The sequence below is a fragment of the Podarcis raffonei genome, chromosome 12, assembly GCF_027172205.1.
Source record: "Podarcis raffonei isolate rPodRaf1 chromosome 12, rPodRaf1.pri, whole genome shotgun sequence".
Lineage (NCBI taxonomy): Eukaryota > Metazoa > Chordata > Lepidosauria > Squamata > Lacertidae > Podarcis > Podarcis raffonei.
This window is the reverse complement of record NC_070613.1, coordinates 20,523,780-20,539,161: the sequence shown is the minus strand read 5'-3', so window position 1 is coordinate 20,539,161 and position 15,382 is coordinate 20,523,780. Positions and strand designations below refer to the sequence as shown.

The 15,382-nt window shown below is 41.1% G+C and overlaps 1 protein-coding gene across 5 annotated transcripts in view; it reads right to left on the bottom strand.

Moving 5' to 3' along the window:
• Positions 1–15,382, bottom strand: part of ODAD2 (outer dynein arm docking complex subunit 2) — a 92,097-nt gene that overhangs the window by 38,696 nt on the left and 38,019 nt on the right. For all 5 annotated transcript variants that reach the window (XM_053409643.1, XM_053409645.1, XM_053409642.1 and 2 more), the window contains 5 exons: positions 5,183–5,329; positions 4,367–4,576; positions 3,308–3,544; positions 1,937–2,047; positions 524–678 (listed from right to left, as the gene is read on the bottom strand). In XM_053409643.1, the coding sequence (XP_053265618.1) occupies positions 524–678; positions 1,937–2,047; positions 3,308–3,544; positions 4,367–4,576; positions 5,183–5,329 (860 nt within the window). The remainder of the gene's footprint in view (positions 1–523; positions 679–1,936; positions 2,048–3,307; positions 3,545–4,366; positions 4,577–5,182; positions 5,330–15,382) is intronic.

Sequence of the window (15,382 nt, the reverse complement as noted above, 5' to 3'; positions counted from 1 at the left end):
TGTGTTATGTACTGAGTTGAATAGGATCCAAAATGCAGCAGTCTGATTGGTCCTAGAACAATGCAGCAGTATGATTGGTCTGCAGGAGCCACCCAATCCAGCTCCAGATAGAAGTGAATCCACAACCTGATTGGCCTACAGGAGAATTCCGGAATTAGCCAATCACATGCAGCCCATTGTGTAAATAATGTATATAAAGCAGATACTTTGGGGGGACTTTCATTCCTCCTCACCACTATGAGCTGAATAAAGAGCATGAAATCCACTCTCGACTCTGAGTATATTTCACCTTGCCAAGGGTGAAAGGGGTTTTTTTGGGGGGGGTGTGCCAATACAGCTTCTTGCCAAGGGCGCAAGATAGTAGGGTACACCACTGAACACGAATGCACATTTGCAACATCTAAAAGGTGACTTTTAATCATGCGTAGAGCTGTTAAATCTCTCTTCCTTGGATGTTTGCTTTGTCTCTACATGAAAAGATGCTAAATACATATAGCTGACAAGGTGTAAATGTTATCCATACTTTGTCACGTTTTCTTTGCTGATTGCACATTTCCAGATTGCTCCGGTCACTGCTGCCAGAAGTTCTTTGTTTCCAGAATTACCAAGCAATGTAGCAAGAGGTTTTAGGCCTCCATGCTGCCTAACGAGCTCACGTGTTTCCTGGTCTTCAGCACACTATGTAAAAGGGAAAAAAGCCAGAAAAAGTATGAGCATACATAGCTGAGGCCTATAAAACAAGCTTACACAATGAAAGTAATGAGAGCAATCCAGAGCAATGCTGCGTGCTCAAGTCATAATAAGTTAAATGGAACTTGGGCCCATTTAGCCTTGTCTCTAGTATGTAATCAAAAGCCTTTTCCAGTCAAAAGCTTCATTTGCAATCTAGTGTGAATATGCTGCTCCTGTGCCAGAAGACTTCTCCACTAACTTCATTGTTAAAGGTGTCTCCTGCATCCATGATGGATCTGTCTCCGATAACAAAGTCAACGAGGAATCCCCTTCGAAGCAGACACTTTATGGAGCAGGATTTCAGGATCTTCAATCAGGTTGAACACATTAAACGTCAGGGTCCCAGATTAGGGAACAACACACACACACACACACACACACACACCCTAGAGAGCAACGGTTCTCAACCTGTGGGTTCCCAGATGCTGTTGGACTACAACTCCCATGCTAGCTAGGGGTGATGGGAGTTGTAGTTCAACAACATCTGGGGGTCCACAGATTGAGAAAGGCTGCCCCAGAGAGTTTTTACATAGCAGTGGAACCACTACAGCAGTCCCAATCCTGCTGCACGCAGAGGACAGGATGGGAGGCTGGCTGGTTGTTGCGCCCATCTGGAACTGGTGCAGCAGCTGGGGCTGAACAGAACCCGATGGCGTCATGTGACAGCAGCAGGGCTACCACAACAACCAACAGCTCAGTCCTGCCCCTCTCTCCTGCCAAAAAGTCCCATTTCAGCACTTCTACCGGCATGTTTGACATGTTTGGGTACCTCCGCCAGCCTGCATGTCAGGTAGACAGAAAGGGAAGCTCCACACCAGCCAACCCTGCCCCAGGGGGGTTGGATGACTTTGTAACCTTCCTAGCTGTACCGTTGAGATTGCAAGGCTGTACTCATTTTATATGCTTTGTAGCCATTTTGACTAGGGCATCCAATACAGTTGGCAGCATCTTACAAAGCAAGGCATGGACATGTCGCGAACTGGGTTGCTTACTATTCCTTACGGAACTTTTTGCTCTAGTTGAAGTACTCGTCTGCCTACTTCACCAGAATCATACTTATAAACTCAAGTTAACTATGGAGTTTTTCAGTCCTCTTGGTAGGGTAGGAGGATACAACTCGCTTTCCAATATTGCCCAACCTGTGCAATATTACTAGATGAAATAATATGCAGGAAACCTCAACTGGCCTGGAAGAATCCCTTACCTTAAAAATAGCACTGGCACAATGCATTTGAAGTTCTTCATTGTCACTGTTCAGATTTTTCACAAGATTCTCTATCATCTTCTCATTTTTAATTGCGAGCCTGTAGCTTGGCTACAAAGGCAAGTTTTATGTATTAAGTTAAGAGATGTATTAACAGATAAATTGCTATTATTCAAAATGCAAAACACGATAGTAGAACCTTGATGACCCAAACCATATTTATGCAGAATCTTTACAAGGAACGCTCTCTAGCTTGTTTACAATAAAATTGTTGTTTCAAGTATGGCAGCACACACCACGGGCATAAATATACCAATATACTAACTGGTCCTGAGACTCCAATTAGAACAATCCCCCACATAGTTCTATAGCAAAGATCCTAAGCTTCATAACCAGAAGATCATTTGTCCTGTGATATTATAATTCTAGGTTATGCTTCTCTAGATAAAAATGTTAAACACTGTTTTCTCCTTGTTTGATCTTAACATTTGTCGTAGAAGAAAACAAATAATTAAGATAAAAACTACAAGAAACTAGTTCAGTACAGTATTTCATACCTTGGACATGCTTCCAAGATTAAGTACTTTTAAGTCTCCCTCAAGTCAAGTCATTTTATGACGGTCAATGGGATACGTTTCAGTATGTTGTTTAGCACTAGTACGTAACTTTTGTTGCAGATGAATTATTCTGTCACTGCAAGCAAGTAACATCAATCTACCTGTTCAGCACCGGAATGGTGCTTCTTAGTAGGGAAGATGGATCTAGAAGCTGGTGTGTTAAGAGTGCTTGATCTAGCAACAGGTAACAGGGGACTTTTGCATGGTTATACAGCCTGTTGCTAAATATAAGAAATGCAGGCATACTCAAAAGTGTATAAGGGTTTTTTTCATTGTAATTTGAGCTTTTGCCATAGGTCAGTGTTGGAGCACATGTTTTACATGCCAAAGGTCCAATGCTCAGTCTCTAGGTAAAGCTAGAAGAGTCTTGTCTGAAATCCCAGAGACGTGCTGTCATTAATGTAGATACTACTGAGCTAGGTGGACCAAATGTCCAACTCAGTATAGGATATAAGATAAGGTGTCCCTTTGACTATTGGCAGAAGATGCTATTTTCATTTTGTATTGTGTAATGTTTAATTGTAGCCATCGATGGAGTCACATTTTTATTCATTAAGATGTTAAAAAATATTACTGAATGAACCTGAGATAAGAGCTATTTTATTAACTGAATTCATTCAATATTTGGTGGGATATTTGTTACATATCATTCGTAGTGCTTTTTAAAAAACCACAGTTTTAAAGCATTTGTAAACTTTTTGCTGGATCTTAGATTCTGCTCTATTTCCACCTGCAGAAAAGCTCAGATGCTTACCTCAGATGCACACTCTTGCAAAGTTCCTACTACGGGTATTAACATATTTGAATGGGGGGACTTCAGTAACTGAGCCAGCAGAGGGATGCCTCCGGCTTTACGTATTGCTTCTTTATTCCTGGAACTTTTGCTACAGCTCCAGAGTGCCAAAGCTCCACATCGTGCCACTTCAATCTCTTTTCCCTGGAGTGGAGTGAGACTTGAAGATCCCATTGATGAGCAGTCCAATAGCCCAACCTGATAGAAAAAGACAGATCGCTTATTGTCTTTAGTGAATGTCAGCAATGAAGGCGACTGTAGTGTGCCCATACCAGAGAGCAGCATTGTGCATAAGACACATCTGCCTGTAACTGATGTACTGAAGGTGAGTGAAAGAAAGAGACTACACCTGTTCTCACACTGACGTTAGCTTCTGGGCCCAATTCAAGAAGTTGTCTAAAACATTAAAGCATCTGAAGACTGCCATACTTCCACTACCATGAATCCCTACTGAGATTCTGTGGCAAAGCCTTTTTTGCATGCATCTTCTGAGAGGTGTGTTTCATGGCTGCCTGTGGCCAACATGGCCTTTAAAATGTTTAGTCCAAGCCTCTGGAATTCCTTCCCTAAGAAACTTTGTCCATATCTTAGCTTTGTGGTGCAAATAATGATAACTTTAGCTTGTAAGGCATTTGACATTCATTGGTACATTTGAACTTATATAAATTCTGACCATCCTTTCCTGTTAGTTTAAATTGGTTTTTTTATTTTTGAATTTTAAAATCATGCTGTGATTACAATTTTAGTGTGTTGTTTCAGAGTGTTTGCTGAAGACACTGCCTTGAGTATTTTTTTTCTTTAAATAAGGCAGGTTATAAGTTATACTATAAACTTTCCAATGAAAGGATTGGCATGAGCAAAGGAATAGAAGCTACCACAACATTGATTTCTGGGTTGGAGCAACTGAAGCAAAGATGATGTTGCAGAAATGACTACCTGCTATCAAAACAACAAAAGAAGATAAAGTGAAGATGAAAACTGTGATGCCAAGATTGATTGTTGTTTATCAGGTCTACTTACTAGTCTCTTGATTCCACCATGCTGCCGGACTGTTCTTCGGGCCCTCTTGAATCTGGCCACATTAGCTATGGTTTCAGCTGCCAAACATTTCAGATCTTGGTCTAGAGAATCAAGTATCTTAACCATGATCTGTAATCCTCCAAGATCAGCAATTGTACGTCTGATTTGTGGATTTTGGCTAATTTCCTTCAGGATTTTTAATGAGCCAATCTAATCAGAGAAGAAATTACACAAGATGATTTAACGTGGATATAGAGTTTGATTATTCAAGTAACATACGCTAAAATACTGTACGGACTGTTCTACATCTTGATGTAGAATGTCGTGATGCGGGAGGGTAGACAGCTGAATGCAAAGAAGGTAAAATCATGTGGCATTGTGAGACTGCTCTCTTATGAGATTGTCCCCAGAATGGATGGGGAAAGCAGGGCTAAGCAGCAACTGCCTTCTGACTCAGGATAAGGAATGTAGCAGGAAAAAGGCACTAAAAAGTGTGGGATAACACTTCCTTTGACACAATGTCATCTAACCTTGCTGCAAACAAAACCAGAATGAACACTCACTAAACAAGTGCCTTAGCAGAGCAACTTCATAAACGCTAGAAAGCATTTTGAGGGAGACTGAGAACGGCTCTGAAGTTCAGAGCTGTTTTATTTTCGTATTATATTACAGACAATACTAAGCTGTAGTTGCATTAAGGAGTAAGAGACCCAGTGCTAATTGGGAAGTATCTGTCCTGGAAGTAAATATATAATTGCTGGATGACAGCTTCTAGAATCCATATAAAGCACAATTCAATACGACAATTTAACTCACCTTACATTTGATTTCTTCGGTATCAAGCAAATTAATCAGCACTTCAAGGCCGCCAACATCTCTGATTGCCAACTGACAAGTTTCTTGAGACAAGTTGAAATCTCTCATTGAACACAGCGCAATTACAGTAGCTGTCTGGTTGCCAGCCTACAAAACAGAGAAATTTAAAATGTACAATTAAATACAACTTTATACTATACAGTTGAGGGAGTTGGATATGTTTAGCCTGGAAAAGAGGAGATTGAGAGACGATATGATAGCCATCTTCATCTATCTCAAGGGCCGTCACATGGAAGATGGCGCAAGCTTGTAGAGTAGGACTCGAACCAATGGATTCAAGTTACAAGAAAGGAGATTTTGACTAAACATGAGCAAGAACATTTTGATGGCAAGAGCTGTTCGATGGTGGAATGAACTCCCTCGGAAGGTGGTAGACTCTCCTTCCTTGGAGGTTTTTAAGCAGAGGTTCAATGGCCATCTTAATGGATGCTATAGTTGAGATTCCTGACTGCAGGGGGTTGGACTCCCTGTTCAAAACTCCCATTATTCTAGGTGCGTTTTGCAACAGGGAATGTCATTAGTGCAAACACTTTCTGAGCTCTGGGTGCAGTAGTGCACCTAAGATTTCAGATTAAAACTGCAGAATGGAAGGAAAGGACGACCTTTTTCTGCCTCCCCACTTCCAGCTACTCTCTTAAGACTGGTTAAGAGACCCTCTTAAGAATATTAGGGGGGTGGGCAGGGGAAGGACTACTAGACCATGTGAAAAATGAACGTAATATTTTAGCTGAAGTTCATTCATTTTCAGCTTTGTAGTCTTGTTATAAAAAAGCACACCTAGACATTCCATTGTTGTGCCAACAACCTAGGTTTAAGGTGCCATCTAGCTCCTAGTTTTCATATCTCAGTTTATAACACTGGTTGGACTAGATCAAGCATAGGCAAACTCAGCCCTCCAGATATTTTGGCACTACAACTCCCATTATCCCTACCTAACAGGACAAGTGGTCAGGGATGATGGGAGTTGTAGTCCCAAAACTTCCGGAGGGCTGAGTTTGCCTATGCCTGGACTAGATGACCCACGGGGTCCCTTCCGACTCTATGATTCTAAGAAATATTCTGACACAGAAAAGGCATAGCTAGAAAGAGGACAGAGTAATAAACACAAACAAAATGAAACAGGACAATAGCCATATTGTATCCTTTTTGTTAGAGTCTATTTGTTTATTTATTTCTGATTACTTTTTATTATTTATTTTATTACTACAGCACCCACTGAAGAAAGCCCTCTGGGTGGTTTACAAAAGTCAGTATCATACATACACTATCCTACAAAACCATATAACAATCCCCATGAAAGCAACATAAAGATCAAAACATTTTACCAAAAACTACCATAAAAGCAAATCAACATAAAATTAAATGAAGACCAGCCTAAAACCAGTAAGAAGAAACCAATTTGTCCAATCTAAAAGCATTAGAACACTTGAAATTAAAAGTTCTGCGAGACTGGCACCAAAAAGATTGTCATTTTATTTCTTTATTCCTTTATTTGGACAGCACCAGTGAAGTATAAATATTTCCAAGTCTGTTCAATCAAAGGTATATCTAAATCTGAACTATACTCTTCCTAGCACTGGATATACATTTATCTATTATATCGTGGCTGACATACAACAATGGCATTCAGTAGCCTCCTTCCAGCTGCCTTGCTCCACCCTCCAGTCTCTGCTTCTCAATTTGTATTGTATTATTTTATGCACTGTGGCTTGCCGTTGTTTTACTGATTGTAGTTTAGAAATTATTTATTGTAATTGTTAAAAGTGGATTTCTGTTTAATTTTTTATATGCTGATACTTAATATTATTCTGTACTATTCTAATGATTGTTGAATGTTACTTTATTTCATGTACGTTGCTTATTTTAAAGTTATGTTTTATTATCACATTTTTGCATTGCATTAGATTGTTATAAGGTGTACATTCTTTGTTTCTTCAGCTTGTAAACCGCCTTGGGTGTTGGGGTGTTGTAAGATAGAAAGACAGTACAGTGGTACCTCGGGTTACATACGCTTCAGGTTACAGACTCCGCTAACCCAGAAATAGTACCTTGGGTTAAGAACTTTGCTTCAGGATGAGAACAGAAATCGTGCTCTGGCAGTGCAGTGGCAGCAGGAGGCCCCATTAGCTAAAGTGGTGCTTCAGGTTAAGAACAGTTTCAGGTTAAGAACGTACCTCCGGAACGAATTAAGAACTTAACCCGAGGTACCACGGTATACAAATTAAAAGTGATGATGAATGACGATGATTCAATAAGGATGTGTTATGGAAAATCTAGGTGTGAGGCTGCTCAGTCACCCAGCTCGTCAGGCAGAGCCCGCGGGTCCTTGCGGAATAAAGGAAGGAGTCCAGCCAACCGGAGCAAATAGCTGTAAACCAAAGTTTATTGCGCAATAGGTTCAAAGAGCAAATTTGAACCCCAAGGTGATGACAAAGACTTTTAAAACTTTCCCACCATATCCCAGAATACAGTTCGTACAGCATCATTGCTACATCACTGACATGTCACAAAAGGGGAGGGGTTAACCTTGGCAAACATGTCCAGACAAGTCCTTGGTACAAGATTAGCATAAGCAGACATGGCAGGGCAAATCTCAGGTATAAGATTAGCATAGACAAATATGTCTTAAGTACCCACTACCCAAAAGTACAATAGAAGTTCCTTTGCATGTCTGGAGCCCGAGGCAAGTCAGGTGATGAGATCTGGCTTCCTTTGGCTAACAATGAGCCCAGCAATTGTCACCTCTGGGAACTTTCTGGAGTCCTTTTTCAAGGGGAAAATAGCTTTGGAATGGAGGAAACAGGGAAAGGAGATGATTTTATATTATTTTTAAAGCTAGGTAACTTCCCTGAGCTGTCAAGTTGAAAGGATACATTCAGGAATAATATTTGTAACATTTAACTTTAAAGATGTGCCCCCCCCCCCGGTAATTTCCGTAACAGATGCAATTCTAATCCCACCCCATCTTGACGGTGGAGTGGCAGGTAAAATAACATGCAGACATCTCTAAGCTGGCCTCTGCTGGGGGAGAGTACCGCCAGCAGAAAGCCCTGAAATGAGGTGTTTCAGTGTGACATTGGGCGCTTTGGAGCCCCAACAATCCCAAGAAAGATTTGATTCTAGGAGCAATCAGGAGAATTAGCCTGGAGCTGTTGCAGCAAAATACCTCCCCCCTCTTTTTTGCCCTGGCATTCGATTGGGTGGCGGATCTGTCACTCCATTCTTTGCAAAAATGCTAAAGCAACTATTTATTCACTCACAATAAATCTCAAGTAAAAAATATCTTTTTTTTCTCTGCTTTTCAGGATTGCTTACACAGTTTAATATAGATTTTTTAAAGCAAAACCACAATAAAATATTTTTCATATGCTCTGACACATTAGTTCTATAGTATAACCATTACTACTGGTTGCCACAACAATTATTTTTTTCTGTCTAGTAGTTCTTACAGAACGCTTTCAAGGGCAAGTCTTAACAAACATGGAAATGGTTAGTTTTCTATTAAGTGTACACAAAAGCTGCATCATGTTGTTACAGCCATTGAAATCGGATACAGTATGTTGGATGCAAAATAAATTCTACTGGCATTGCAACAATCACTTTTAAAGCTTTAAATTAAAGGCAGATTTCATTTCAGAAAGTCTAGCCCTTCTTATAGGATGGTTCAGCATAAATATCCACAAATTTAAATGAAAATATAATGTGAATTCTAAAAAGAATGTGTACCATGCTCACAGAGAAAACGTTTTCTAACCAATCTCTGGGCGGCAGCTGAATTTCAGCATCAAGGCAAATGACAGCTATAAATAAAGAAAGCCATCTTTCTGAAAATATAAGAAATAGCCCATTTAACTCAGTGGGTTTAAAGGAACAATAACAATTACAGTATTACACAATGCAAAAAAATGTAGAGAGGTAAATACCAAACCGCATACATTAGTTAATACAAAACAATTACAAATATGAAACTTTGTCTGTCTAATGACTTTTCTTGTGAGTAAGCCAAAGTAAGGGGAAATAATGGAAAAGATGTCTCTGTTACTCCTTATAGAAATTTCTCACTTGGTTAGCACAATGGGTCTGGTTCACAAACTCCACAGGCTCCTTGGAGTCCATATGGCTCTTGTAGAATTCGATTCTGAGCATTCTCTTCTACACAGATCACATCCAAAAGAGAAGCAAATGTCTCATTTCCCTGCATATATTCCTATTTCGACTACTCTGTGGGACAAAAGGAGCTCTGTTGTCAACCAAAGGAGACCTTTTGACAGAGAGATTATAAAAGGGACTCCGGAACACATGGATGGATACGGGAATATATTACAAACTGCTGTCATATCTGCTTGACTATACCTGCCACCTTTTGAAAATGCAAGAGGGAAAAAAAGAGATGTTCCTCTATATGTACCCATTAATATTATATCTTCCAAAGCACCGTTGTTATTGAACAAGCTTTAACACGTGTTAAAGTTTGTAAGCACAATTTTAAAAGCTAGGCTTACAAGACTTTAAATGTGAGCGATCTAGAGCGGTATTGTCAGGTTCTTGGGGGTTTTTTTGGGGGGGGGGGAGAGATGAATTGAGCAGTATAGATTTAGCAGCCATTATCTTAATCAACTAATGAAGGAGCTGGGAAGTTTGACTCTTAAAAGGCTATGCTCTGATTACATCTCAGGTTCCATGAGGGCTAAGCTTACTGCATCACAGCAAAGTATATTGCTAATTAAATGAAACTGTGATGCAAAGTTCAGCTTTTTAATTTGAAACGATATTTAGTTTATGCACAACTTTTACTTAAGCAGGTGTATTACTAATACTACTATTTATTTAGAAATATCCTTTTATTGGCTGAAGGTGATTTACAAACATACCATATATATATATATAAGAGAGAGAGAGAAACAATACAAAACGAAAACTTAAGGTATTATGTGGTTGCACTGCTTGTTGGAATGAAGGTGTTAAGTATCCCAGTATGATCTTAGCACAGGGTTTTTGTTTTTTGTTTCAAAGAAAAACACAAGCGTGTTTCTAAATGTTCATTTTTCTGCTCCAACTTTTCATTCTATTTTACAGAACACAGGTCAAGCTGCAACTTGTTAGAGATGAGTTATGGACAAGTATAACTGAGTTATGGAATAATTCCTTGCCCCATTTCCTGAATCCTCTGGAGTTCTTGGGCTACAGCCTGGCAGTGAATAAAACATACAGATTAAAATAACCAGGGCCAGTGGAAAATCATAACCATGATAAAAATCACAGATTCCATAATGTTCACATTACATGTCTGTAGCGCGTGGAAAATGACTATTGTTTAAGAGCTAATTAAGGACTGACACCGTGGGGCCTGGTATGTCTCAATAACAAGGGAGTGCATGCAGTAAAATTCAGATTAAAACTATTACCAGGTTTTCTGCTAACAAAACAGAATAAAAAATAATAATCACAAGACACAGAAAGAACCATTCTTTCCATATTGGAATCAAAGGGTGGTACTGGGCCATTGCTTATACCTCTCAGCTACATGACTCCCTGACCTCTTCATCTTGCAAAGCGTACAAAACGTACACTGAGGGAGACTAAACATAATCTGGACTGTGGCTTGTCTCTCGCTGCTGGTAGCCAAGATTTGCACTTGGCAAAAGGAGAAGGGCAGAAATGGGAAAGATGAAGCAGACTGGCAGAGGCACTGGGCCTGTCACTCATATCACTGGTTCCCAGTGAAGACTGTAGAGCAGTCTCGCCCAAATTGCTGCCTTCCAGACATTTCGCACTACAACTCTCATCACTCCCAATCAACGTGCGATGCGTAGTCCAAAATGTCTGGAAGGCTGCTCTAGAGTGTGGCGAGTTCCTCCTAAACACTCCGCAAACAGCAATAAATTGGGACACTTCATCGTTCATTTTGTTCTGATATGGTGAGGAACTTGACCATTATGTGATGTACCGTATTTTTCGCTCTATAGGATGCACCCGACCATAGGACGCACCTTGTTTTAGTGGGGGAGAACAAGAAAAAAAATTCTCTCCCTCTCTGTGCAGCGCCCCTTCAGCGAAGTGGCAGGAGAAACGGAGCCCCTTCCATTTCTCCTCCCGCTTCGCTGAAGGGGCGCTGCACAGAGAGGGAAAGCTGCGAAGACTCTCCAGCGAAGCAAAGCCAGGAGAACAAGAGGGATCGGTTCACACCGACCCCTCTTGCTCTCCAGGCTTCAGCGAAAGCAACTATCCCTGAAGCCTCCGGAGTGAGGCGGGAGCGCTCCCACTGCGCTTCGGAGGCTTCGCGTTGCTATCGCTGAAGCCATGGAGCCTGCATTCACTCCATAAGACGCACACACATTTCCCCTTAATTTTTGGAGGGGAAAAGGTGTGTCTTATAGAGTGAAAAATACGGTAAGCACCAGCGGCTAGCAAACACATACTGGATTTTGCACCTGTAAGAAATAGCAACACTGATATCTTAAGTTCATATTTCTGAGGCCTAAATTGCACACTGCACATTTTAACTGCAGCCTGATGGCACCTAAGTGATTAAAAAGTCCCTTCTGTGGGTGGAAACTGGGAATAGAGAAGGAGCAGAGGGTGCAAGGCATCACTGAACCCCTTCTCCAAGCTCGACTCGCAGACACACAGCAGGAGATGAACCACCACCACCGGGGCTTCCACACATGCATCTAAAACCTCTCCATAAGCTGGTTTATGCAGTCAACATGTATAGGAAACAAATTTGGAGGAAAATTAAATGATATGCTATCCCTTTTGTTTCAGCAATGAGAATCAGGGCATTGGGAAAAGGGGTGGGTGCCGAGACTGGCTCAGTGTTTTACAGCAATATTGTTAAGTGCACTTTCTGAAAGTCTATAGAAGAGTGCATACCCTCCAACACGTTGAGTCCCAAAACCAGGATGCACATCTCCTGTGTGAGTCACGTGACCCGCACGAGATCACAGAGCCGCTTTTCTCAGGGCCATGGTCTAATGGCACACAAAAACGTATGCTTCGGGGCACTGCTTTTTAGGGCGAGATCTTGGTGCAAAATTGCACAAGATCACAGCAACCAAAACGGCAACCATGCTCTCGTGGGGGGGGGGGAATGAGGTATCTCAGTTTTTCTGGGACATTTGCAGGTTATGAGAGTGTACTTTTTTTGTATGCTTTTTTTTTGCCAACTCACATGGGCATTTGGTGTCACTGCTGGTGCTGCAGTGCACAAAAGCCTTTTAAACGAAAGGTAGGGACTCTGAAGTCGGGACTCGGGTGGTGCTGTGGGTTAAACCACAGAGCCTTGGGCTTGCCGATCAGAAGGTCGGCAGTTTGAATCCCCGCAACAGGGTGAGCGCCTGTTGCTCAGTCCCAGCTCCTGCCAACCTAGCAGTTCAAAAGCACGTCAAAGTGCGAGTAGATAAATAGGTACCGCTCAGGCGGGAAGGTAAACAGCGTTTCCGTGCACTGCTCTGGTTCGCCAGAAGCGGCTTAGTCATGCTGGCCACATGACCCGGAAGCTGTATGCCGGCTCCCTCGGCCAGTAAAGCAAGATGAGCGCCGCAACCCCAGAGTCGGCCACAACTGGGCCTAATGGTCAGGGGTCCCTTTACCTTTACCTAGGGACTCTGAAGGTTTGTGCAAGTCTACTCCGTTTTTCACTTAAACCCTGAGGTCCACCAAGTGGAGCCAGGTACAAAATAGTGGCTCAGAAAGGTGCAACAAGGAACTCTGAGCACACACATAGCTTTCATGATATCTGCAGCCTAATTTAGGAGAGAGAAAATTGTGGTGGTTGTAGTTGTCACTATCATTAAACCAATGGAAGGTGAAAATTCTGCTGGCCTAATATAAATTATTCAGAGATAAAGCAACAGATGCTGATCAACTTTCACTCCTGTTTCATCACCAAGCTTCTACGATGCTCCCATGGACCAATCAGAGGGCACATGGCAAGGACATCACTTTGGAAACTGGTGCTTCTGTCTGATGTCAAATGCCAGAGAAAGCACTGCACACTTCTCAAAGTGGGGCTGATAATAGGGGAGGAAGCTGAGGACGAACTGCTCTCTGCATCTGGCAAGAGTTGCAGCTGCCACAAGTGGGTGTGGGGTCATGGCTGGGCCTGCAACAGTGTCTGCGAAAGAAATTTAACAAGACTAATCTGGGAAGAACCATTGCTTCTTCAGGCTGTCAAGGAAACAACAAGCAGCTGAGCCTGAATAAAAAGTTGGGCAATTTAGCTGCAATGGAGCCAATGGATTTTCCAAGGGAAAACTAAACCATATGAACAGAGTATTTAACTACAAGGGGAACAATGCTTTCAGGGAATAAACAATTCACTGGCTCAGCAAGCATACGTCTTAAACTCACTGAAGAAGACGACTAAGATCTCGGGGCAAGTCTGAAAAATGTAATCTCTTAGGCTGTGGCATCTGATTCAAACATACATGGGCCTGCATGCCATATGATAGCATCTGGAATATTACCTAGTTTTGATCAGTTTAAAGAATTTTGTTTTGTTTTTAAAAAAGTGATATAAAGAATAAGAAAAGAAAACAATTTAAGGACAATTCTACCCGCAACGTCTCACCCTGCAAAAAACCCTGAATTTTCAGTTGCCAGGTGGACACCCATTTCAGCCTCTGAACGTAGAACATCTGAGTACCTTGAGCCTTGTTGGATTGGTCCAAAAATCAGTCTAATCCAGCATCATGTTTCACATAATGGCTGACCAGGTAATTCCAGGAAGCCCATAATAAGTCCTCCCCATTTCGCCCCCCCCCCCAGAACCATGAATTCAGTAGCATATCCATATAGCCTCTCGAAATGAGATTTCTATTTAGCTGCTCTGCTTAAAAGCCCTTGAGGTTTTAAGAGGTGGTGCAAGGAATGGATGCCAATTGTGGCACAATTGTGGCACAAACCATATGAACAGAGTATTTAACTACAAGGGGAACAATGCTTTCATTGTCCATCATTTCAGGCCAATATAATTTGTGATACAATCCAGGTGGCAGAATATTTTGGGTTTCCAAGTCAAACACAAGTGGTCTATCACATGAGACATTAGATCAGGTAAAACAACTGCAGGTGCCCCTCAGCAACAAGCTCTAGTCCACGCACACTGCTGCCTTATGTACATAACATGAATTACACTGTGTCCTACAGGAATCCAGTGGTGGTCCTCGACCACTTAAACTGCAGTGAATACTTGTTTCCAAACTCTGCTAGAATATAGTAATGTGGAAGAATAGAACTGAGAAAGTATACAACACAGTACTTAAAAAGCAAAGTAATTTTGAACCTCTACATTTATGAATGCCCTTGTTTAGGCATTCAATTTTACTGGCCAATTATTGATTACATTATTTAATTATCTGGGTTTTTTCCTGACAAAAGGTTGACTCTATATGCTTCAATCTTTAACTTTTGTGACCACTACAGTCATAAATTTTCCTTTATCAACCAACAGAGTTTTGAAGAGCCAGCATTATCTTTTCTTTCCTTCCTCCCCTTTCGGCCTTTTCTTCTTCTTGGAGAGTTCCCTTCTTTCCTTTCGAGTGCTATTTGCATGAGCAATTACATTACCATCTACACTTAATGGATCGTGAAGAAAAAAAAAATCGAGTATAACTAGTTCATAACTCATTTTCCAGCTGCTATCTGTGCAGCTAATTTGATCCAGCAACATCATACAGTGCTTAAAACAATCCATCCAGCAAAAAAGAATGAAACAAATTAAAAGGCTTGTATAACTTTTGACATTTATGGAAGGGTCTAGAGAAAAGCAGTCTCTCGATTTTTTCCCTAAGCCAATCTTAAGCAATTCAACTTTCCACTCTATGATTATGAACATCTAAATCCAAGCAGATAACAAGAGGCAAATAAACATTTATTTTGGAAAGCTACTATGATGGATATATGGCCTAATTAGAAGCACAGCAAAGGACAACGCAACAGGACTGTCACCACACTTCCCTTTCATGTAGGGAGCCTGCGAGTCACTGTTTATCATTCACCCTTCTCTTTTGCAATCTACAATGGTCTTTTAGCAGCTATTTTCCCCTCTGTCATCTGCAGAACATTAATTTGTCACAAGGTTTGAAGTCTTTTTTTTGTAACTGAAAATTGATTTGGAACTGTTGATAGTCTTTATTT